The sequence below is a fragment of the Microtus pennsylvanicus genome, chromosome 13 (assembly GCF_037038515.1).
Source record: "Microtus pennsylvanicus isolate mMicPen1 chromosome 13, mMicPen1.hap1, whole genome shotgun sequence".
Taxonomy (NCBI): Eukaryota; Metazoa; Chordata; class Mammalia; order Rodentia; family Cricetidae; genus Microtus; species Microtus pennsylvanicus.
The window spans coordinates 58,611,288-58,636,358 of record NC_134591.1 but is presented as its reverse complement, the minus strand read 5'-3'; the positions used below and the strand labels follow the sequence as shown (position 1 = coordinate 58,636,358).

Sequence of the window (25,071 nt, the reverse complement as noted above, 5' to 3'; positions counted from 1 at the left end):
ACAGATTTCTCACAAAGATTGACTTCAGCAGTAAAAAGAATGATACCAAATTCAGAAGCTAGACAAATAATACTTGAACCGATGGCTTTTGAAAATGCCAATTCTCTATGCAAAAGGATAATAAGATGTTAAAAGCAAGGTCAGCACCTTTGGAGGGATGGATTTCAAGATACAATTAATATTGAATCTCATGACCATGATGATGCATGGATAGGAGAGGTGATTTCCAGAGGTCCCAAGAAAAAACAAAATGTCAACTGTTATAATTGTGGCAAACAAGGTTACCTTAAAAGGGATTGTAGACATGGCATTCCTAGAAACAATGTTTTTTCTAAGAATAATTCATTAAAAATGCTCCTCCCTTCTGAATTATGTGGAAGGTGTGGCAAAGGAAGGCATTGAACTAATGAATGTAGGTCAACAAGGAATATTCAAGAATTTGAATTAAAGAACTTAATGCTTATTGTAAGAAACCATACTGCTCTGGATAACAGAACAGGTATAGAAGAGAGAACAAAAAATTCAGGAGAAACCATAAAACAAATATTTTGACAAATTTCTATGAATGAACAAAGATCAAAATTAAAAATATGAATAAATGACATTATCATTGAAGGTCTAGTGGACACAGGTGTGGATGTAACAATAATTTCATCAGAATCTTGGCATCCAAATTGACCCCTTCAGGATGTAAATGTTCAATTTTTAGGGATCGTAACTTTATCTCAGGTAAAGCAGAACATGAGATGGGTTGAAAGTATAGGGCTCAAAGGACAGAGAGGAATATAACAACTAACAAAGCAATGAATTTGTAGGGATGTGATTTGTTATAGCAATGGAATACTCTGATTAACATTCCCCTAATCTTAGAAAAAAACATAACATAACATATGTTTCTAGGGAAAATATTACAAGATATTATAAAGAACAGTCATTGACCATTCACGTTATATAAGAACAGGGAAAAACAGCTGCTGATCTTCCAAAGGCATCAAAAGCTCTAGCTTTAAAATGGTTGACAGACAAACCTGTATGGCTTAATCAATGGCCTTTAACAAAAGAGAAATTGCAAGCTGTAGAACAGATGGTACATGAGCAACTAGATGCTCACCATATTGGAGAATCAACCAGCCCTTGGAATTCTCCTGTATTTGTTGTTAAAAAGATATTTGGAATATGGAGAATGGCAACAGATCTAAGAGCTGTTAATAACGTGATTCGGCCAATGGGCTCTCTAAAGCCCGATATTCCTTTACCTTCTCTATTGCCTAAAGGATGGTGTCTTATAGTTATTGATTTAAAAGACTGTTTCTTCACTATACCTTTACAAGAAAAAGATAGAGAAAAAATTGCCTTCACGATGCCTACCTATAATAATTCTCAGCCTGCTAAGACAAATCAATGGAAGATTCTCCCACAGAGAACGTTAAATAGCCCCACCCTGTGCCAATATTTTGTACAACAGCTGTTGGAAATGATACAGAAACATTTTCATGAATCTATAGTTTACTATTGCATGGATGACATTTTACTATCTGATTCAAATGTAGATACTTTAGAAAGTATGTTTGAAGAAGTAAAGAAAAATTTGCTTTGTTGAGACTTATAAGTTGCTCCTGAAAAAATACAAAGAGATGTTTCTATTAATTATTTAGGTTATAAAATAGGTTTACAAAAATTAGACCCCAAAAGGGGCAAATTAGGAGAGAATGATTGCAGACTCTTAATGACTTCCAAAGATTGCTAGGAGACATTTCCCATTTATAGCAAACTATTGGTATAAAACCCAATGAATTGATTAATTTAAACAAAACCTTAGATGGTGACAAGGACTGAAATAGTCACCGGGAATTATCAGCTGAAGCTGAAAGAGAATTGGCTTTGATTAAAGAGGAATTGCAGAAGGCACATGTGGATCATGTAGATCTGAATCTTAACTGCATTCCCTCCAATGCAGTTTTACCCTCCAAATATTCCCCTACAGAAATTTTTATGCAGAGGGAAGATATTATCTTACAATGGGTCTTTTTAACATATAAAACCAAGTAAAAAATGAAAAGCTTATGTGGAAAAGGTCTCTGAGTTAATTCTAAAAGGAAAATTGAGAAGTCAATGAGCAGGAATAGACCCAGCAGAAATTATAGTACCTCTTAATAATGATAAAATTGACAAATTATGGGAAGACAGTGAACCCTGGCAAATATTTTGTAGTAATTTTTTGGGGAGAGATTAACAACTATCCCAAAAGCAAGAGAATTCAACTTATAAAGAGAACTACCTGGATCCTTCCTCACATTGTATGGGACACACCAATAACTGGAGCCCCTACTTTTTATACTGATGCAAATAAATCAGGGAAGGCATGATACAAATCAGAAAATTTAAGTAAAGTGGATCAAAGCCCTTATGATTCTGTATAAAAGTCAAAATTATATGCTATTCTTTATCAACATGTAGAAGAATGAAAATAGACCCACATGCACAAAACTCAAGTCCAAATGGATCAAAGACCTCAACATAAAGCCAGCCACACTGAACCTTATAGAAGAAAAAGTAGGAAGTACACTTGAATGCATTGGCACAGGGAACCACTTCCTAAATAGAACCCCAGTAGCACAGACACTGAGAGAAACAATTAAGAAATGGGACCTCCTGAAACTGAAAAGCTTCTGTAAAGCAAAGGACATGGTCAACAAGACAAAATGACAGCCTACAGAATGGGAAAAGATCTTCACCAACCTCACATCAGACAGAGGTCTGATCTCCAAAATATACAAAGAAATTGGTCATCAAAAGAACAAATAATTCAATAAAAAAAATGGAGTATAGACCTAAACAGAGAACTCTCAACAGAGGAATATAAAATGGCTGAAAGACACTTAAGGAAATGTTCAACATCCTTAGTCATCAGAAAAAAAAAAACAAATCCAAACAACTCTGAGATTCCATCTTACACCTGTAAGAATGGCCAAGATCAAAAACACTGATGACAACTTATGCTGGAGAGGTTGTGGGGAAAAGGGAACACTTCTGCATTGCTGGTGGGAATGCAAGCTGGTACAACCCCTTTGGATGTCAGTGTGGTGATTTCTCAGAAAATTAGGAAACAACATTCCTCAATACCCCGTAATACCACTTTTGGGTATATATCCAAAGGATGCTCAATCGTGCCACAAAGACATGTGCTCAACTATGTTCATAGCAGCATTGTTTGTCATAGCCAGAACCCGGAAACAACCTAAATGTCCCTCCACTGAAGAATGGATAATGAAAATGTGGTACATTTACACAATTGAGTACTAGACAGCAGAAAAAAATAACATCTTGAAATTTGCAGGAAAATGGATGGAGCTAGAAAACATCATTTTGAGTTAGGTAACCCAGACCCAGAAAGGCAATTATCACATGTACTCACTCATAAGACCATTGGACAAATGAGACATCTGAAGAAAAAGAACAAATCATCCAGACAAAATGTCTCAAGAAAAAGAGTAAATTGGCCTATTGGTATATCACATTTCCAACAGGATAGAATTTCATAAGTCTTCCCAAATGTTTGTTTCTGCTGTTCTCTACAGATGTATAATGCAAATGGTTTTTTGTAGTCCCATCTAATTAAAAATTAAAGGGCTTGAGAGATGGCTCAGAGGTTAAGAGCACTGGCTGCTTTTCCAGAGGACCTGAGTTCAACTCCCAGCAACTACATGGTAGCTTACAACCATCCATAATGAGATCTGGTGCCCTCTTCTGCCCTGCAGGTACACATGCAGACAGAACACTGTACATAATAAATAAATAAATCTTTTTAAAAAAAATTAAAGCTGGTTTTAGAGTTCAAATGTGGCTCTCCTTCTCTAAACTCAAGCATATTTTTTATTATTATTATTTTTTTTTTTGGTTTTTCGAGACAGGGTTTCTCTGTGGCTTTGGAGCCTGTCCTGGAACTAGCTCTGTAGACCAGGCTGGTCTCGAACTCACAGAGATCCGCCTGCCTCTGCCTCCCGAGTGCTGGGATTAAAGGCGTGCGCCACCATCGCCCGGCTCAAGCATATTTTTTAAAGTGAAATCCAAAATCTCTGTCTCATGTCAGAAGAGCCACCTGGTATGGGTCAGAAGAAAGACAACATTTAAGGACTATTTTATTGCTACTAATCTCATAATCCTTTGGTTTTTTTTAAAATATTTATTTATTTATTATGTATACAATATTCTGTCTGTGTGCAGGCCGGAAGAGGGCACCAGACCTCATTACAGATGGCTGTGAGCCACCATGTGGTTGCCGGGAATTGAACTCAGGACCTTTGGAAGAGCAGGCAATGCTCTTAACCACTGAGCCATCTCTCCAGCCCCCAATCCTTTGGTTTTATATTGACTCTTTAACAGCTTTTCTTAAGGTGTAAGATTTATAAGATTAAAACTTTTTGTCATAATATTAATGGTCATATAGAATACTAATTCTAGAAAAAGGTTCCATTTACCTTCCTGTACATGTACATGACTTTGGGTTTGAGTCTCTATCAGTTTTCTTCCGTGAATCATGAGCATGCCTAACAGTAACTTTTGAAGTCACCAAAAGGAGGATTGGGCCAAACTACAATGATTGCTCCAGACTATGATAACACCACTAAGCTGAAAAACACTACCTAAAGATCAGCTTTGTACTACAAACTGCTCAGAACAATTTCAAGGAGTCTAGCTAAGATGATTTAGCCTAACAGACTACTCTATTCAGGACTTGAGACAAGCCCTGCACTTTCCCATTACACAGAGACTGCACAACAAATTATATGGCTACCTCTCCTAGGACTTGACAATTAACCCAAGTTTTTCTTTTTAAGATCCCTCAGAGAGCAGGAAGTAAATTTAAGAACATGATGCCCACATTTCCAAGAGGTTGGGTGGGTGGTTTTTGGTCTTTCAATGGGTTATGGATATTTGTCATTGTTTAGGGTGGTTGGTTACAAGTTGTTATTGGTTATGGCCAGGAGGAAAGTTGAACAAAGGAGATTAGATTCAGAGTCCTTGTTTTGAAAAGAAAAAATGGGTTACAGATATGATAGGATAAATAGACAGATGATTGAAAAAAGGGAGGATATAGATATAAGATAAAAAGGTAGATAATTGAATCTACTTTTAAAGATCAACTACCAGCTTTAAACGTTTTACATTGGATTGGAGTTTTGTATATTGATACAAATTTGAGATTTTGTTAAAACATACTGTACTACATTTCTACTCTTGAGGAAAAAAGGAGAAATACAGTGGTATATTATTTGTGTTTTAGCAAATAAAGATTTCCTGGAGACTAGAACACAAAACAGTCACACTATTTAGCCATACAGGCCAGGCGGTGGTGGTGATCGCCTCTATGAATGAGACAGGAACTCTTTCAGTCTGAAGACTTCATAGATGGAAGACTTTCTAGCAGCTTGGCTGCTTTGCTTCTCTGATCCTCAGGTTGAGCCCCAATATCTGTCTCTGGGTTTTTATTATTCATGCTACACACTATACTATAGTTTCCTATTGATTAATGTTGAATATCTGCTGTGTATTTACTGGACAACTGCATAATGGGTTACTAAATTTCTAGTTATAATACATCTTTTAGTTAGTTTAGGTCCTCTTTTTTTTTCCAAAATCATTTTTTTTTTTTTGCTCATCAGTATTGATCCATGAGAACAGCTATATTAGTTTCCTAGAACAGCCATGATAAATTTAGTAGTTAAAACAACAGAACTTTGTCTTAGTTCTAGAGATATAAGTCTGAAGGCAAGATGACAGGACCACTCCTGCAGCAGAGTGCTAAAGAATCTTTGTCTTGTCTAGCTCCCAGAGACTTTAACTTCTGTGGTGGATTGAATAAGAAAGGCCCATAGGCTCATATGTTTGAACACTTGGTCTCCAATTAGTGAAACTGTTTGAGAAGGATTAGTAGGTGTGGTCTCGTTGGAGTGGGTGTGGCCTTGTTGGAGGAGGTGAGTCACTCGGGATGGACTCTGAGGTTTCAAAAGTCCACACCAGGCTCTCTCTGCCTGCTGCCTGTGGATTAGGATGTAAGGCTCTCAGCTACTGATTCAGCACTATGCCTATCTGTTTCCCACCATGATGATGATTATGGACTAACCCGCCGAAACTGTCCCAGTTAAATGCTTTCTTTTATAAGAGTTTCCTTGGTCGTGATGTCTCTTTCACAGCAGTAGGACAGTAATTGAGACAACAGTCCCTGGTTTATAACAACCTAACTCTAATCTCTGCCTCAGTCTTCACAAGATCTTCCTTTTTTGAGAATCTAAATCTCTATTTCCTTTCTTTGGCAATGCCACTAGTCACTGGATTCAAAGGTCAATCAAAAAATATCTCTTCATGAGCTCCTTAAATTACATTTGTAAACACCCTGCTCCCAAATGTGGTAGGATGTTGAGCATCTAAAGGGACTAGAAGAAATAGGAGTCCTAGAGGAAACACTAGATAGCCCATTAAAATGGCTTTTCTCCATTTATTTACTTCAAGTTTTTCTCTGCAATGTTTTATAGTTCTCAGTATATAGTTTTTGGATTTATTTTGTCTGTTATTCCTAATTAGTTCATGACTTTCAATATTAAAACTTCAGTTTCTATATACATTGTTAATATAGCACACAGTTTTTTGCATATTGATCATATACCTTACAACTTTGCTATCTCCAATGTAGAATACAGACAAATTGTTTTTTGGTGCATAATTACACTTGTGACATAAGTGATTTGCTTTGTTTCTGGTCTGCATTTCTTTTCCTTGCACTTTCAAATGGGCAGTTTTCCTTTGAGTTTCCAAATACATATACAGCAGCTACCTGTGCATTTTGGATCATTAAGTCCATCATCTGAGTCAACATGGGGTCAGTTTCTGTTGATAGCCTTTTATCCCTGATTACAGTCACTCAGGTTTGGGCCTGGTGTCACTCTGATTTCCTTTTTAAAAAATTATTCTTTGGCTGGGCGGTAATGGCGCACGCCTTTAATCCCAACATTTGGGAGGCAGAGGCAGGCGGATCCCTGTGAGTTCGAGACCAGCCTGGTCTACAAAAGCTAGTTCCAGGACAGGCTCCAAAGCTACGGAGAAACCCTGTCTTGAAAAACCAAAAAAAAAAAAAAAATATTGATAGTTTTACACATTCATATAATGAATTTTTTATATCCCCCATTATCCTCTACCACCCCCTCCCTCTTCCACTGAACCCTCTTCCCAGCAAGTTCCCCTCCTACTCATGTCTTTCTTTCCCCCACTAAGTTTGATTGCATGATCATGGCTCAGCAGTTATTTGCTAGAGAATGGGGAACTTATGAGTGGATGAGGAAAGGGAGATGATACCCACTCCTCTACACAGTTCCTTAAGGAAGGCGAGGCTTCAGGAGCCCCTCCTCCATACAGGACAGAATGGTGACAAGGTCACACTATGTCCAGAAGACAGTTTTGACGGCACTCTCCCTGGTCTCTTTCTGCTCCCTCTTCTAAGACATGCCCTGAGTCTTGAAGGTGTTGATACAACTGTCCTGTTGAGAGCCATCACTGTTTTCCTTGCTTAGAAAGGAATCCTTTCTAACTTTTCAGTCACAGACTTTATTTTCTGACATCTCAAACCTGCTTTCCCATGGTTAGATGTACTTGGTGTAAAGAGCAAAAACTTTAAGCTCAACCTGGCACAAACTGTCTTCACAAATCAGCTCTGCCTTCTTCATCCCTGCATGCTTCCTCACCAGGCCTCCTGCAGTCTCCCCACATGGGTACAGTAAAGAGGCTCAGTCAGGAATTATAGCTAACAGTCTTCTGGGGCTCATCTTCTTTGTTGTTTACTGTTTAGGATTTTATTTCCTTGAAAGGTCCTCCTTGCTAAATGTCCACATAGTATTATTGTGCACCCTGGTCCTGGCAGCCATGAGACAGTCAGGCTTCCCCTAGGCATGCTTCTCTAGTAGTAGGGAGCCTGTTGGATACCCCAGGCAATACTTTTTAAATTGCAAATAAACATTTTAATCACCTCCAGTCTTCATCTTTCAAAATTAAACTTTCCTCTAGCTTCTACATTCTTCTAAGTTCTTTCCAGTTCCTTTATGTACTTTTTCTTTAAAAAAAAAAAAAAAGAGGAAAAAAAGATTTTATCATTATTATCTGTGAAGGTTCAGGAGACCACTTCACTCTGCCATCATCACCGGAATTCCTCCTGTGGGATAAATTTCAAAATATTAAAGATCTAATATGTGTAAAGCTGAAATAGACCCGGGACTTGGGGAGAAGTAAGTATGCAATAGCACCAGTGTTTCTAGCCCGGCTGAAGGCTGGCTGCACAGTAAAGTCAGAACTAAGACGGAGCACAGGGAAGTAACGGGCATATCAAGTCTACACCACCTCTAGGAAATGCCAAGAAAGAGTCGGGCTGGGGTTCATGTTCCCAGATCGCTGCTGAAGCCACAGAAAACGGCAAACCACAACGAAAGAGCATATGAGCAAAGGAAACAGAGGCTCAAAGCAGAATTTGGGAATTCCAATGCATGAAATGACCCCAACACTGACACACTGCTGTCAGAAAGAAGGAAATGAAGCAGGAAAGTGCACACAAACAAGAATCAAGGTACACTGCAGCCATGCAAGACAAGGACCAGCGGCCTATCAAATACAGGTGGATGGAAACACACTGCAATAGGCAGCTGGAAATTTACCAATGACCCCAGCAAGAATGACTTCACTAGAAAATTCCACAGGACCAGGGGTTAAATAAAAGTCATCGAAGAAGAGTAAGCTGCTATAAACTCCACTTCCTATATGTGTGAAAAGCATGGAAGTGGACTGGAATAGAAACTGAGGACACAAGAAGACACAGTCAAGGACATATTTGGTATTACTGAGTGGCCTGAAAACTGAACGATGAGTCGGGAAACCTGGAATGACTCTCAAAGAATGAGAAATTTCTTTGCTACTGTAAATGTCAAAAAACAAGAAAAATTTTGAGACCTGATGGCACTGAACTCACCGAGACCTGCCTGTCTCTGACTCCCAAATGCTGGGATTAAAGGAAGATGCCACCATACCACCATGCCAAGTCATCAAAATGTTTTAAAAAGAAATGAGAAAAGCCAGATTTGGTGACATGCACCTGTAATGACAGCATTTGGGAAGTAGAGGAAGGAAGAGCATGGGTTTGACAGAAGCCCAAACTATACAGGAGACATACATAGTAAAGATAAAGTAAATGATAAGGAACAGGTTCAACACTCTACTACATAGGAGACATACATAGTAAAGATAAAATAAATGATAAGGAACAGGTTCAACACTCTGCCTAAAAATTTTTAAAACCAGATAAATTGTATAAAAGAATGGCATTCGTAGAAAGTGGCAATTCCTACAAGATAAAACACACAAGGTAAACTTTAACCTGTGATTGCCCCATCTGACTGTCAGAAGTTTCCACGCTATGTCCCAAAAGAGCAAGACCAGCAGCCTAACTGAACTGAAGAGATGCAGCTGGAGTCTAGAGGAGAGGGATACAGAGGAGCAGAGCTCTCCTGGATGGGAGCCAACCACCCCAAGTCAAGGAAGGATCTAGAAAAGGTTAGAGGAGCAGTACTGAGAACGGATGGGAACAGCACTTACTCCACAAAACTGAATAGGGAACTTTCTGCTTTACAGGGCATCAGTTAGAGAACTTAGTAATAAAGGAATTGCTTCAGTAGTTGGAGAAATTAACCCTTAACTAGATGTACCTCTGAGCTCAAGTGACAAAATTCAAAAGTAAGATTCAAGAAGATCAAATTGGCCAGGTGTGATGGTGCATACCTTTAATCCCAGCACTCAGGAAGCAGAGGCAGGCATTTCTATGAGATCGAGGCTGCCCTGGTCTAATAGCAAGTTCCAGGACAGCCAGAGCTACCAAATGAGACCTTGTCTTGAAAAACCAAAACCAACAACAACAAAAGATCAAATTATTTTTCAAAGAGTTTGAACACATTCCAGAGCAAAGCTCAAGAACATCCACAGTAACACAAAGTCACCAGCAGCCTCCTAAAAACTTGTAAAATAGCAAGTGCCTAATTAATAGCCAGATATGGAGATAAAAGCAGGAACTACCTTACAGGGAAAACCTCATTCAATTAAAACTGATCCTGGGCAGATATAAGGTATGTAAAGTGCTTCTTGTGTAAGCCTGATGACCTGAGTTCAATTCCCAGAACCAACTCCATGACGCTGTCCTCTGACCACCACATACACTGGTATAAGCATGCCCTCTACTAGATACTCTAGGCCTGTAGGCTGAAGAGGGATGCCCTAACATTACAAAAGAACTTTGGATGATTGTCCAGGCAGCGAGATGTCTCTGTCATTTATAGAGTTTTGGAAATTGCTTACAATGCACTTCCTGTTTACTCAGGTAATATTATATCCTTCTGGGGTCTTTGATGGAGTTGAAGATTAGGTAGTTATAGTTTTCCTTAGCTATGATAAAAAATAAACTAGATATAAAACTTTAAACTTACAAAGACAGGATAGATAATAGAGTATTTTCTTTAATTTTGTCGAATACAAATAGACTCACTATGTAGACTTGGCTGTCCTGGAACTCTGAGATCCTCCTTCCTCAACCTCCTGAATGCTGAAACTGAAGTCACATCCCAGCATGTCTGTTCAGAAAAGAAAATCTCATAGAGATGGCAGACCAATGACCATCAAAGTGGTGGAGATAAGGATGGCATGAAGAGATGAGGGTAAAGGCGGTTGTCTGAGGTATAAACTGAGTCTCAGAACAGTTGTTGAAAGAAACGTGTCAGGAATCCATAATGAACAGATGATGGGAATAAGGGGGGAGGTGAGGGAAATGGATTAATTACTGCCGGGCAGGGGGAATTCTGAGACTGATGGATATAATCATTGTCTTTTGGTTTGGTGGGCATTCATATGCCAAACTAAGAAATTTGTCTAGTGTGCTGGTATATGCCTACAGTCCCCAGCATTTGGGAGACTGAGCAGGAGGACAGAAAGTTCCAGTGAGTTACAAAAATCAGACCCCACGCCTTTAATCCTAGCACTTGGGAGGCAGGTGGATCTCTGTAAATTCGAGGCCAGCCTGGTCTACAGAGCTAGTTCCAGGAAAGCCAGAGCAGTTATGTAGAGAAACTCTGCCAAAAATATAAATAAATATAAAAAATGTGTATGAATGTTTTTGCTTGCATGTAAGTTGGTGCATACAGAGCCTGCAGGGCCCAGAAGAGGGCTTCAAATCCCCTGGAATTAGAGTTATGGATGGTTATTAGTCACCATGTTGGGTGCTGAGAATTGAACCCAAGTACTCTAGAAGGACAACCGTTTCTCCAGCCCCTTAAACACTGTTATTTTATGGCAATTTTACTTTTTAAAAGTATGGCCAGTGGACTAGAGAGATGGCTCAGCAGTTAAGGGTATCTGTTGTTCTTGAAGAGGACCCTGGTTCCATTCCCAGCACCCACATGATGACTCAGAATCTCCTGAAACTCCAGTTCAAGAAACCTGATGCCCTCTTCTGACCTCTGCAGGCATGAGGGGTACTAATGGCATATATATACAGGCCAAACACTCACATACATAAAATAAGATAAATCCTTTGTTTTGTTTTGTTTTCTGAGACAAGGTTTCTCTGTGTAACAGCCCTGGCTGTCCTGAAACTCACTTTATAGACCAGGCAGACCCTGAACTCACAGAGATCCACCTGCCAAGTGCTGAGATTAAAGGTGTGCACCACACCTGCCCAGCTAGTAAATCTTAACAAAAACATATGGTTGGGGGCTGGAGTGATGGCCCAGTGGTTAAGGGAGCTTGTTACTGTTGCAGAGAACCTGAACTCATGTCAGGTGGTTCGCAACCATCTGCAATTCCACCTCTATGGGATTAGACACCTTCTTGGGACCTCCACAGGCATTACACATGTGCACACATACATGTAAGCATGCACACTCACACACAAACACAAATATAATCAAATAGAATAGATTTTAATAAATAATAAAGAGCTGGGCATGGTAGTGAATGCCTTTAATCCCAGGACTCGGGAGGAAGCAGAGGCAAATGGATCTCCATTGAATTCAAAACCAGCTTGATCTACACAGCAAATTCCAGGCCAGTCAGGACTATGTAGAGAGATCCTGTTTCAAAAATAAGTAGACAGACAGACAGACAGATTTTAAGTATAGTGTATTGACAGTATAATCCAATGGTACAGTACTCAATTAGTATTAGCATGTAAAGGTACTAGATTGTTTGATTCCCAGCACTGAAAAGTAAATAAATAAATAGCATGAAGTCGAGAAAGAGCAAGCACTCACTTTATATGGAGTAACAAGAGGGTCACTTGTGCACCAGAAGTTAATGGCTGTACAAGGCCAACCTTCCCTTGCTAACAGACTGTCTCCACTTTTTCATTAGAGACAAGGACAGCTATTCCTATACAAGATGACTGTTTGCATAAAAAGATTATGTATCACTTGGAAATGTACCTATCAGCTTGAGAGGGGTAGAGAGATAACCAGGCCTACTGGTCAGTGTCTTCATCCCTACTCCCCTGTTCTTGAAAGAGCATATAGACAAGCCAGCTGATGTAATCTAGGCTCCAAGGCAGAGGAAGCAGGTCATTGATGATTTTATCACCCCAAACAAGCATCTGCTGGCAGCAAGACTCATTGGTCACAAGTTGTCCGGTGAACTCCGCCCCATGAAGCAGTCTCACTGACCGCAGAGGCTAACAGATCCTGGCACAGTGAGGTTCATGCATGTTACAGCAACCAGCAAGACTTGCCTGCACCTTGTTGCCTGAAGGTAAGACATCTCACATGAAACACTCATGACTCAGAAAATAAAGCACAACCCCTCTGATGCCTCCAGACATCACTGATGAGCTTGCCCATTATTTTCTCTCATGGTGGCTTTATTTACTTCTGATTATATCAGAGAATTCCTAGATGCCCTTGATCCTTTTTAGCATGGTCAGTGTCCAGGCTCTCAGTTCCTCCAGATAAGGGGGCTTGCTGAGGGGCTGGGATGTAGCTCAGTTTCTAGAATGCTTGACTAGCATTCATGAGGCTCTAGGTTTAATCACCAGCATCACATAAACTAGGTACAGTGGTGTTCAACTGTAACCCCAGAACTGTGAGGTAGATTAAGAAGATTGTAAACTCAAGGTCATTCTGAGCTACAATCATTCAAGGCCAGAGAAAGAAAAAGACAGGAAGGGAGGGAGGGTAGGAGGGAGAGGGGAAAAAAAAGAAAGAAAACAACAAAAGGAGGAAGGGAAGAAGGAAAAAATGGGGGTTCCATGTATCAAGAAACCAAGAAGGGACAATTTGGAGGTATGAAAGGACTAACTTGAGGTAACGAGGGAGGAGTCAAATAAGAACAAAGTATATCTCGGTGCACCCCTATCTTAGCGAGGCAAGCAGGTCTTGGTGAACTTGAGGCCAGCCTGATCTACGTAGCAAGTTCCAGACAGAACAGGGCTATATGGTGAGAAAAGAACAAAGTATATTGACAAATGTATGAAGATGCCACTGGGCAAGGTGACATCTACTTGTAATACCAGTAGTTGGGAGGCAGAAACAGGAGGGTCAATGTAAATTCAAAGTCAGCCTGGCTCATAGTGAATTCCAAGACAGGATCACATAGCAAGACACTAATGAGAGAGAGAGAGAGAGAGAGAGAGAGAGAGAGAGAGAGAGAGAGAGAGAGAGAGAATATTAATTAATACAAAATAAATATCATCCTAACATTGTATACAAAGCTCTTTCTTTAGGAATCATTGCTCAAATTAGATTCCCAGAAGCAGAAAACTGTGAGCTTTTTAAAGTTAGACAGAATTTTATTTTTAAAGAAACAGCTTATCATTTATTTATGTATTTATTTTTAAGGAAATGAGTAGGAAAACTTGAAGCAAAGTATTTTACTTCAAAAACTATAAAATACTGAATGGCAGGGTGCATGATAGAAGAAAGGTAGGATGACAGAAGTGATTTAAAAAGAACCCAATTCCGAGGGGCTGGAGAGATGGCTCAGCAATGAAGAGTACTCGCTGCTCTTACAGAAGACCTGGGTTCAAATCCCAGCACTCTTATGGAAGCTAAGAAATGTTAGTACTTCCAGTGCTAGAGGATCCAAGCCTTCTTTGGGCCTTCTCAGGCACCGCATACACACACACACACACACACACACACACACACGCATGCACACACACCACACATACCACATATGTAAGCAAAATACCTATTCACATGAAGTAAAATAATCTTAAAAAAATTCTGAGCAAATTATATTCAGAAGTTCTATGAAATAAATGTCTGTGCACACCCCAAATTATATGTTGGAAATCTTAACCTCTCAAGGAACTGGTATTTAGGGCATGAGGACTCTGGGAGGTGAGTGTTCCCCTTCTAAAACAGGCTTCATGGAGTTTGTTTATCTCCCCCACCATGTGAGTAGAAGCAAGGGCCTATGAGGAACAGGCTCCTCACCGAAATTCTGATCTGCTAAAGCCTTCATCTTGAACTTCCGCAGCCTCTAGAACTGTGGGAAAGAAACTTTTGTGGTTCCGAAGTCACCCTCTGTGGCATGTTGTTTCAACAGCCAAATGGACTAAGACAAGAGGCAGCTAACAGTTTCACTGGCTGCATACAAGTAAAGCAGAATATTAAAGAAGCCCTTAGAACACCAGATGGGAATGGAGCAGTTTTGAGATAGGGAAATATGAGAGGTGCTGTGGGTCAGAAACCAATGCTCTGCAAAAGGAAGTGGGGCCTGCAGGGACGTCTGTCATACATACATAGCAAGGAAGCAGGCGACCCACTTCTTCTCAAGATGTAATAAGCCATTTGTGTAAGATTACAATGGGGAACGGGGATGCAGAGACCGCACAAGAAGAGTCTAAGTCTGGAGTAAAGACCCACACAAACTACCCAAAGCAGAGGCCTGGAAGTAACCTAGGGCTGTAAGAGAAAAAAAGTCAAGTTTGTTAGCTTATCTGTTAGGTAACTACGTTAGAATTTAAAAAAAAAAAAAATCTAGGCCCCAAGGGATTCCAAATTTGTCAGAGTAATAACCAGAAGAATAAACAAACTCTTGGCAATAATTTCACAGCCTAAAGAATGTAGACAAAATTTAAAAATACAAACCAAAAGCAAGCAAGCAAGCAAGCAAGCAGAAAACCATGGAGAGTTGGGGCGGGGCATGACAAAAACAACAAAAGAACACCGGATTGCTGGAGAGGAAAGGCTGTCCCTGGTTATGTAATTGTTCTCCTTGGCTGCCCACATCCACGCCTTATCTTCTCTTCTGATAAGAGGGAAGCTCAGGCCGCACCAGGAGTCAGCACACGAGTGCTCAGGAGAAGCAGCAGACAGCTGCAGATGAAAGGCTTGCAGAGGCTGAGCCGCTGCTCAGTGACTGGAATGGGGAATAAGCATGGGAAAGAGAACGAACACCTGACTCTTCCTAAAGTCAAACTGTGGTCCACGTGGACCTTCCTTCCTGAACTCCTTCATAAAGCAGGACCAGCAGCAGCTAATTGCCAAGGGCTGAACCACGCCTACAGTGCCTGTTCCAGGTCCCAATTAACCATCCTCCTTGCTCCTTCTGCCACAATTCAGAGGCTCTTGACACAAAACGAGTACAGTGCTCAGACCAAGCGAGACTAATTTTTTCCTCTTTTAAATGGCACTCCTTACCACTTCAAAAACACAAAATGTCCATAGCACCTGCTCTTGGGCATCATAATATATGTGTAGCCAAAAGGATGAACAGTTCACCCTGACAAGCCAATGCCTTTACAGTACTGCAGGCATTTCAGGAAAACCCAGAGCAATACATGACAATTTCTCCCAACTCTGGATACAGAGCTACTTGACCTACCTCGATAAAAACAGAATAGACCAGAAACCATTAGTGATGGTCAGTCAGCACTGAGTAGGATAAGAACTATAGTGCATACACATTCTTCAAAGTATTCCTTGTGGATTAAACAGAACTCTGAAGCTGTTTCCTCAAAGAAACACCTACCAGTTAAGTACTTAGAAGGTACAGGTAACCTTACCACCTTCCACAGTTTTCCATGGCTTTGAGGCTAAAGCACTAAGTAAGCTCTTAAGCAAAGCATGGAGGGTCTAACAGACTGCCCTATCTTTAGCCACGCTTGCAGTCCTCGTGTGAAGTCAAAGTCTGCAGCACTGCCTGCAGCAAAGACCCACTCCTACTCCCCAGTTGGTATGCAGAAGTCCTCCACGACCACCCACTCTATCAGACCACAGAGCTCTGGAAATTCTGTTCAGTAACGACAATTCGTAGCCACTCCCCAATACAGGTAAACAAGAAAAAGAAGCCTCTAGCCGATCCAAACCCAGGGTCTGCCTCCCAGCATGCAACTGTATTCAATAAAGCCTGAGTTGTGTTTTCACTATCTCCCAAAAGACTGTCTGGTATAAATCTACTGTAGCTTCAGCTTTACTGACCCATCGCTAATGCCACTGGTCCTACTCAGCCTGGGCTGCCCTCTCCCATGTCCTTTGCAAACCATCACTCTTCCCCTTTCTGGACACACATCTTCCTACCAACCAGCTGGGCTTTCATTCTTAGCACAACTGTCATCCCAGCTCACTCATCACTCATGCCTTCCACATGGTGTTGGCCTCTGCCTTTCAAATTTTCATCATCCCAGGTCCTGCCTAAGGAGTAAAAGAGTTCCGAGAACAGACTCTGGATGGAATCACACTGCCCGAGTCAGACGAGCAAGCTGGGTGGCTGGTCTTTTTTTCTCCTTTGAGTTTCTTCTCTCTAACAGGGATAGTAACAGTACCGCATAGACTTGTTATGTGGCTTGAGAACAAGTCTGTAAAGGGCTCAGAATAGCACCGGGTACACAGAAAGTATCAGTGAACATTAGCTGTTGCTGTTAACACCATCATGTTAACGGCCATCTCAGTTCCCACACAGACAACCGTTGTTTTTAACAAAATCTCAATCAATAAAGACTCAAACCTGTTAGTTCAGAGGCAGACGAAGCACCAGCTGACCTTCCTACTCCTCCTCTCTCCTACTGTGGCAAAAGTCTCCTCAAACTTAGTGTCCTCGCTTCTCTTCCCTCTGCTTCTCTTCCCTCTGCGTCTCTCTATCCGTCCATCTTACTCTCTATGGTTTTTTCTTAATTTTTTGTTCACTTCCTGTCAACGGCCTGGTCCCTCCGCCTCTAGAACTATGGTTGACTTTATTTACTTCTGTTTACAATATTCAAGCAGACAGTTCTTGGATGAAAGGTGTGTGCTAAGACTGAGCCACACCACAGCTAGAAGCAGGTTCCCAGTAAACAATGCACTCGGGTTCACAGCGTGATCAACAGACAACTCACTGATGCATCCTGTGAGGCTGCTTCCTGTGGTTTTTCAACTAAACCTCGCCATATGCTCCAACAACATCTTCCACAGCTGTGCTTCAGATCCTGTCACCACCAGAACTTCTACAACCCCAAATCCTAAATTCAAATATCCTATGCTCTGTATATGGCCTCTTGCCCTTCCCATAATCACTGTTCCTGGTTATCTGCTTGACCATGGAAACTTCCAAACGACAATCTTCTGTATTCTACCAGTGAGCCCATCCTACCTTTGCCTCCTTTCGTATCTTTGTTCTTCTCTGTCATCCATCCCTTGAAAACCTTAATTTCCATGCCCCAATTTCCTTTTGCACAAACCACCTAGCAAATCTCCTAACTTGGATGAGTCAAACTACCAGCCTTTTCCTGGCAGGGTTGCTGGAAGCTACTGAGAAGAGGCACATGACTGGAAAGATCAGCACACTACTGTATGGTCTCCATCTTCAAGATTACTTAGAAGGAAGGCTTCCTATTTCCTTATCTAGTTTGCCATCTTCTGTCTGTCACAAAGGCTACTTCAGACCCTTGCCATTCTCCCTAAACCCCTGATCTTCCTGTCTATTGCCCACCTACCCCTACCCTATCTGTTTCTGCTTCCATTTTCCATAATCTACCACACTTCAGAAGAACCAAAGAATGACTTAAGACTTCCTTTAGCAGGGCTGGAGAGATGGCTCAGTGGTTAAGAGCATTGCCTGCTCTTCCAAAGGTCCTGAGTTCAATTCCCAGCAACCACATGGTGGCTCACAACCATCTGTAAAGAGGTCTGGTGCCCTCTTCTGGCCTGCAGACATGCACACAGACAAAATATTGTATGCATAATAAATAAATAAATTAAAAAAAGACTTCCTTTAGCAAACTTATCAATATTCACTTTAGTTATATCCATGAAATCCTTCCTCTATATCACAATGAAGGAGGTATCCTACTTATCACAATGAAGGAGGTATCCTACTTATGGCTAATCCCATGGTTAAGACTAAACCAATGCTCTGTATTATTCTATATTAACCCATCCTGTCAGGCAGAGTCTCTAAGGTATGGTCCCTGGACCAGAGTACTAGTGTTCTCTGGAAACTTAGAAAATCAAATCTTAGAGTGGGGCCCCACTGGGTTAGAGCCCAGTGGCCTGTTTTGAACATAGCCTTCAAGTGAAGTTGATGATGCTAAAGTCAGGGGATCCCATACTTAAGGGAATTCTTGGTTACTCTCTTTCCTGTATCCTTCACTTACTTTGATAGTAAAGCATCTCTCTTGTCTGGGAGGCAGAAGCAGGTAGATCTCTGTGAGTTCAAGGTCAGACTGATATACAGAGTGAGTTCCAGAACAGGCTCCAAAGCTACACAGAGAAACCCTGTCTTGAAAAACCAAAAAAAAAAAAAAAAAAAAAAAGGAACATTTCACAAGATAAAACCCACCTGGCACCACTGTTGGCCCAAGAACCTATCTATAGCAAGCCAGGTCATAGGCCCTAGAGGAAAACTACTACTGCTTTCCTGCTAAGTGGACACAGCATTAAACTAACTCCTAATGACTTAGCCCCACACCCATAGATTAGTGCACCTCTCATCAGAGAAGCTTCCATTTGCAGTAGGTGATGATTAACTCAGACTCACAACTAGGTGCACAGAGGAAGAAACTGCAGAATGTTCAAGAATGTTCAGCCTTTCAACGCAATGCCCATCAAAATCCCAGCGAAATTCTTCAAAGACCTCGAAAGAATGGTACTCAACTTCATATGGAAAAGCAAAAAACCCAGGATAACCAAAACAATCCTGTACAATAAAAGAACTTCTGGAGGCATCACAATCCCTAACTTCAAACTCTACTACAGAGCTACAGTACTGAAAACAGCCTGGTACTGGCATAAGAACAGACAGGAGGACCAACAAAACCAAATAGAAGACCCGGATATCAATCCATACATCTTCCAACACCTGATATTGATAAAGAAGCAAAAATATCAGGTGGAAAAAAGAAAGCATATTTAACAAGTAGTGCTGGCATAACTGGATATCAACATGTAGAAAAATGAAAATAGACCCATATCTATCACCATGCACAAAACTCAAGTCCAAATGGATCAAAGACCTCAATATAAGGCCAGCTACACTGAACTTTATAGAAGAGAAAGTGGGAAGGACACTTGAATGCATTGGCACAGGGAACCACTTCCTAAATAGAACCCCAGCAACACAGACACTGAGAGAAACAATTAAGAAATGGGACCTCCTGAAACTGAAAAGCTTCTGTAAAGCAAAGGACATGGTCAACAAGACAAAATGACAGCCTACAGAATGGGAAAAGATCTTCACTAACCCCACATCAGACAGAGGTCTGATCTCCAAAATATACAAAGAACTCAAGAAATTGGTCATCAAAAGAACAAATAATCCAATAAAAAAATGGAGTATAGACCTAAACAGAGAACTCTCAACAGAGGAATATAAAATGGCTGAAAGACACTTAAGGAAATGTTCAACATCCTTAGTCATCAGAAAAAAAAGCAAATCCAAACAACTCTGAGATTCCATCTTACACCTGTAAGAATGGCCAAGATCAAAAACACTGATGACAACTTATGCTGGAGAGGTTGTGGGGAAAAGGGAACACTTCTGCATTGCTGGTGGGAACGCAAGCTGGTACAACCCCTTTGGATGTCAATGTGGTGATTTCTCAGAAAATTAGGAAACAACCTTCCTCAAGACCCAATAATACCACTTTTAGGTATATATCCATCCAAAGGATGCTCAATTGTGCCACAAGAACATGTGCTCAACTATGTTTATAGCAACTTTGTTTGTCATAGCCAGAACTTGGAAACAACCTAAATGCCCCTCGATCGAAGAATGGATAAGAAAAATGTAGTACATTTACACAATGGAGTATTACACAGCAGAAAAAAATAACGACAGCTTGAATTTTGCAGAAAAATGGATGGAACTAGAAAACATTATTTTGAATGAGGTAACCCAGACACAGAAAGACAGTTATCACATGTACTCATGTGGTTTTTAAACATAAAGCAAAGGAAGCCAGCCTACAAACCACAATCCCAGAGAACTTAGACAACAATGCGGACACTGAGACTTACATAGATCTAATCTACATGGGAAGTAGAAAGTAGAAAAAGACAAGATCTCCTGAGTAAATTGGGAGCATGGGGACCTTGGGGAAGGGTTGAAGGGGAGAGGGGAGAGGCAGGGAGGGGAACAGAGAAAAATGTAGAGCTAAACAAATATCATGGAAAAAAAAGAATGCTCTTATGGAACATATACACTACCCTGTCCTCCAGAGGCTCAGAGACGAGGGGAAGGAAGGCTATGAGCCAGATGCAGTGGATGACTATAAGGAAACTGTGTCTTCTGGACACAGCAGGGCAGCTGCGCCTCTGAACCCACAGCACGGAGAGGAGAGTTAGGCTCTAAGTTCCACCCCAGCCAAGCACTATTGGCAATTATTAGCTGCTGGGAGAGAAAAGGTCAGTTTTCTCTAATAGTATAACTCCTGAGAAGTCACTCATGCTCCAGTGGAAGGCCACACATCAAGAATACCTGGGGGCTGGAGAGATGGCTCAGCAGTTAAGAACACTGACTGCTCTTCCAGAGGTCCTGAGTTCAATTCCCAGCAACCACATGGTGACTCACAACCATCTGTAATGAGATCTGGTGCCCTTTTCTGGTCTACAGGCAGGATACTGTATAAATAAATAAATAAATCTTTTTTAAAAAAAAGAATATTTGGGCAACACAAGTGTGACTTGATAGATGTTGTTTTTTATTTTATGTGTTTTTTTTTAAGGGCACAAGTTGGGCAAGCAGGAGAGTGGGGGTGCATTGGGAGCAGTCAGGGGGGAAGAGTGAATATGAGTGAAAACAAATGAGATGAAATCCTCAAAGAACTGATACAAAGTTTAAAACAGCCTGGCTGTGGTGGTGGCGACAGCGGCAGTGCAAAAGCAAAATAAGATGCTGAGAATCCAGATATGGCAAAAAAAGAAGCCAAGTGCTTCCTTCGACGTGAAAATGTGAAAGATCTCAATTTAATAAGGAAAAAAAAAGATAAACTGAGGGTGCTATTATAAAATCTACATTAAGAATAAAATGTCAGCCGGGCGGTGGTGGCGCACGCCTTTAATCCCAGCACTCGGGAGGCAGAGGCAGGCGGATCTCTGTGAGTTCGAGGCCAGCCTGGTCTACAAGAGCTAGTTCCAGGACAGGAATCAAAAGCTACGGAGAAACCCTGTCTCAAAAAAAAAAAAAAAGAATAAAATGTCAAGGAAGGTAGTGGTGGTGCATGACTTTAGTCTCAGTAGTCAGGAGGCAGAAGCAGATGGATCTCTGTGAGTTTGAGGCCAGTCTGGTCCACAAAGGGAGTTCCAGGACAGCCAGCGTTACACAAAGAAACTCTGCCTTAAAAACAAAAACAAAACAAAACCAAAAAAAACCCCAAACAAACGATCAAACAAACAAAAAGAAGAAAAAGGCAGGAGTCAGAGCGATAGCTCAGCAATAGAGTATTTGTTCTTGCTAAGGACCAGGGTTTTATTCCCCGCAACCACACAGTGGCTCACAATTGTCCAGAACTCCCATTCCAAGAGATCTGATGTTCTGCTCTGACCTCTGTAGGAACCAGGCACAGATATGATATACACACATACACGCAAGCAGAAATTCACACAAATAAAAGAGTCTTTAAAAAAATAATAACAATAAAGCCAGGCAGTGGTGGTGCACACCTTTAATCCCAGCACTTGGGAGGCAGAGGCAGATGGATCTCTATGAGTTTGAGGCCAGCCTGGTCTCCAGAGTGAGTTCCAAAGCTACAAAGAGAAATTCTATCTCAGAAAAAAAAAATAATAAGGTGATGTCAGGCAGCAGTCTGTCCAGAGAACCGGTACTAATTTCAAGGGTCTACTGAGGTCCTGAGAACATCCTTCCCTGGAATGAGGGAAAACTGCTGTCTTTCCCTGCCTAAAGTCCTGAAGGACTTCCCACTGCTCAGTGATAGAGTACGTGCCTAACATGCATAGGGTTAGGTTTTGTTAACGCCATAATCACACACTACAGAAAGACACAGACTGTCTTACACACCTTCACACTTCTAGTGCTTAGAGAAGTACTTCTCACTGACGGTAGGTTTCCATAAATGGCCGTGGGTACATTAAACCAAGAGCAGTCATCTCTAATGCTTCAGTTAAAGGTTTTCCTAAACAGTAAAGCTGGCTTCCTATCCCAGGCCTGCTGCTCATTAGCTGCATGAGGCAACCTGCTTAACCTCTTTGGGCCTCAGTTTCCTCACTGGTAGAACAAGGCTAATAATACCTATTTGGAAATATTGCCATGAAAACTAAACAAAATGACACGGTACAGTGATTAGGACACACAGTGCCTGGCAAGTAGTAGCCTCCCCACTCAGGTTTCAACTTGACAGAGACAACTAGGACAAAACAAATACAAAAATAAGTCACAGTAATCAAGGCAGACCGAGCACAGAATGAGTCATTCCTTTTAATCATTTGCGCAGGAAGATCAACAACGAAGAAACATAACAAGCAGCAGAATAAACTCTACTGGTAGCATGTTCCTTAGCATATGAGCTTGGTGAGAATTCCCCCCAGACACTTCTAAGCTGATAGACTTCCTGCATCCCAGCCCAGCAGGTCAGATCTTGGTCCACAGTACCAGGTATAGTTTTTTCAAACTGGAATAGAACCCAGCTCATAAGGAATGTGTTTATAGGCAGGAGATGGAGGAGGAAAACTGACTGCAGCTACATCAATCGGCTGTTTTGCTATCTGGCAGAACACACTGCAACGCCATTGGTAGAGACTCACACCCACACAGCTGCACTTACCTGTAGCCAAGAACCAGCTTAGAATAGATAATGAGCAGTTTTTCTGCTTTAACCAAGCAGCTGTCAGACTTGCATAAAATGAACATTCTTAGGAACTAGGAAGAAATACCGCCCAGTTTTCCACATACACTGGGCCTGTGAGCACCGGCCACAGTATCAGTTCCATTGCTCACGCAGGAAGTGAAAGAGTAGATTTAAGTTCTACTCCCTGGGAACCTGCTTACCTCTACAGAGGCGCTGGGACTCACAGCACCTGCTTCCTCCGAGCCATTCAATTGAGAATGCTGCACCGCTCCAGGTAGAGCCACTTCACCGAGATCTCTCTTTTGACGAGCTCTGGTTAAACTCTGATGGTCATCAGAGGACACAGCAAGGGTGAGGGGAGACCTGGCGAGGCTCTGCCTCCTCCAAGACGTCCTGCCCCAGCCTAGCCTCAGAAGAAGTGGCTCATCATCTTCAGGTAGAAGGCCCAAGCCATTTTCAGTTTGGGATTTTTGAAAAAATATCACCATGGAATTGGAAGAGTCTGTCCTAAAAGGACGGCAGCTTTGGGGCTTGCTGCAGTCAGCCTGAAAACACATCCCGTCCAGCCACCAAAGAGCATGACAGGCAGAGTCCTGGCAGCAGGCAGCCCAACAAGCTTGGAAAGACAGGCTTCCTTTAAGAAGCCAAAGGTGATTTTCTCCCCCAGTTCTCAAGCCAACTCCAAAGAGTGTCTTCCCCTGATGGCATCTGCTCTCATTAGCATCTAAAAACAAAAAATGAAAACGCTTTAGGATGAAACCAGATGAGATTACTCTTCCTTAATAAGCTGGAACACCAGCTTTTGGGACTGTTTTGAAGACAGGTTTGTTGTTTTATTGAGACAAAATCTCACGACGTACCCTAGATGGCTGGAACCCATTACTTAGACCAGGCTGGCCTTGAATTCACCTTGCCTCCTGAGTGCTAGGATTAAAGGTGTGAACTGCCAAGCTTGGCTGAAGACAGGTTTTTATTTTTTATTTATTTATTTATTAAGTATACAACATTCTGTCTCCATGTATGCCCGCACGCCAGAGGAGGGCACCAGATCTCAGTATAGATGGTTGTCAGCCACCATGTGGTTGCTGGGAATCGAATTCAGGACCTCTGGAAGAGCAGCCAGTGCTCTTAACCACTGAGCCATCTCTCCAGCCCGAAGACAGGTTTTTAAAAGACAAGAAAATAGTCTATTAAATAGAACAGAGGGAAAAAACATTTTATGACTCAGGATATTTTAGTTTATAAGACAATTGTTCCACATCCATGGAGGAGGTTCCATTCTCAGTGAATTTCTGTCATGTAAGGCCTTTACAAAGAGTCATAACTTATGAAACAAAATATAAAGCAAAATTTTAAGGACTGTTCTGATAAAAGGGCTTGGCCAGAGTCCCCAGACTTGACCTTCTACTTGCCTCCAAGGTGTGTCAGGGACAATGGGCTAAGGGACCAGAAGTGTAGGTAGATGGATACGCTGTAACATTTTCTCTACTGAACCACCAGCAACACAAGCTAAGCACTCCTGACCGCATGAGGTAACACACACAGGTATTTTCTAATCAGCTATTTGCCAGTCACATGACTTTGCATATCATTCCATCAGCCAAAGTAGTGATGAAAATTAGCAAAATCAAGGGAGAAATATCCTAGCTGGATTATCTTAATGACAAGCCATACCATTCCAAATAAATCAATGAAAACATGCAATAGTGTTCTCCTGTACGTAATCTAGATAATAACATGATCCTGGATTCTCAGTTGAACTATTTCAGGCATGAAATTGA

The 25,071-nt window shown here is 41.3% G+C and overlaps 1 protein-coding gene across 3 annotated transcripts in view; it reads right to left on the bottom strand.

The window, feature by feature from the left end:
• Kiaa0319l (KIAA0319 like) overlaps nucleotides 1-25,071 on the bottom strand; it is a 107,000-nt gene that overhangs the window by 46,616 nt on the left and 35,313 nt on the right. For all 3 annotated transcript variants that reach the window (XM_075944952.1, XM_075944951.1, XM_075944953.1), the window contains exon 3: nucleotides 23,491-24,014. In XM_075944952.1, the coding sequence (XP_075801067.1) occupies nucleotides 23,491-24,014 (524 nt within the window). The remainder of the gene's footprint in view (nucleotides 1-23,490; nucleotides 24,015-25,071) is intronic.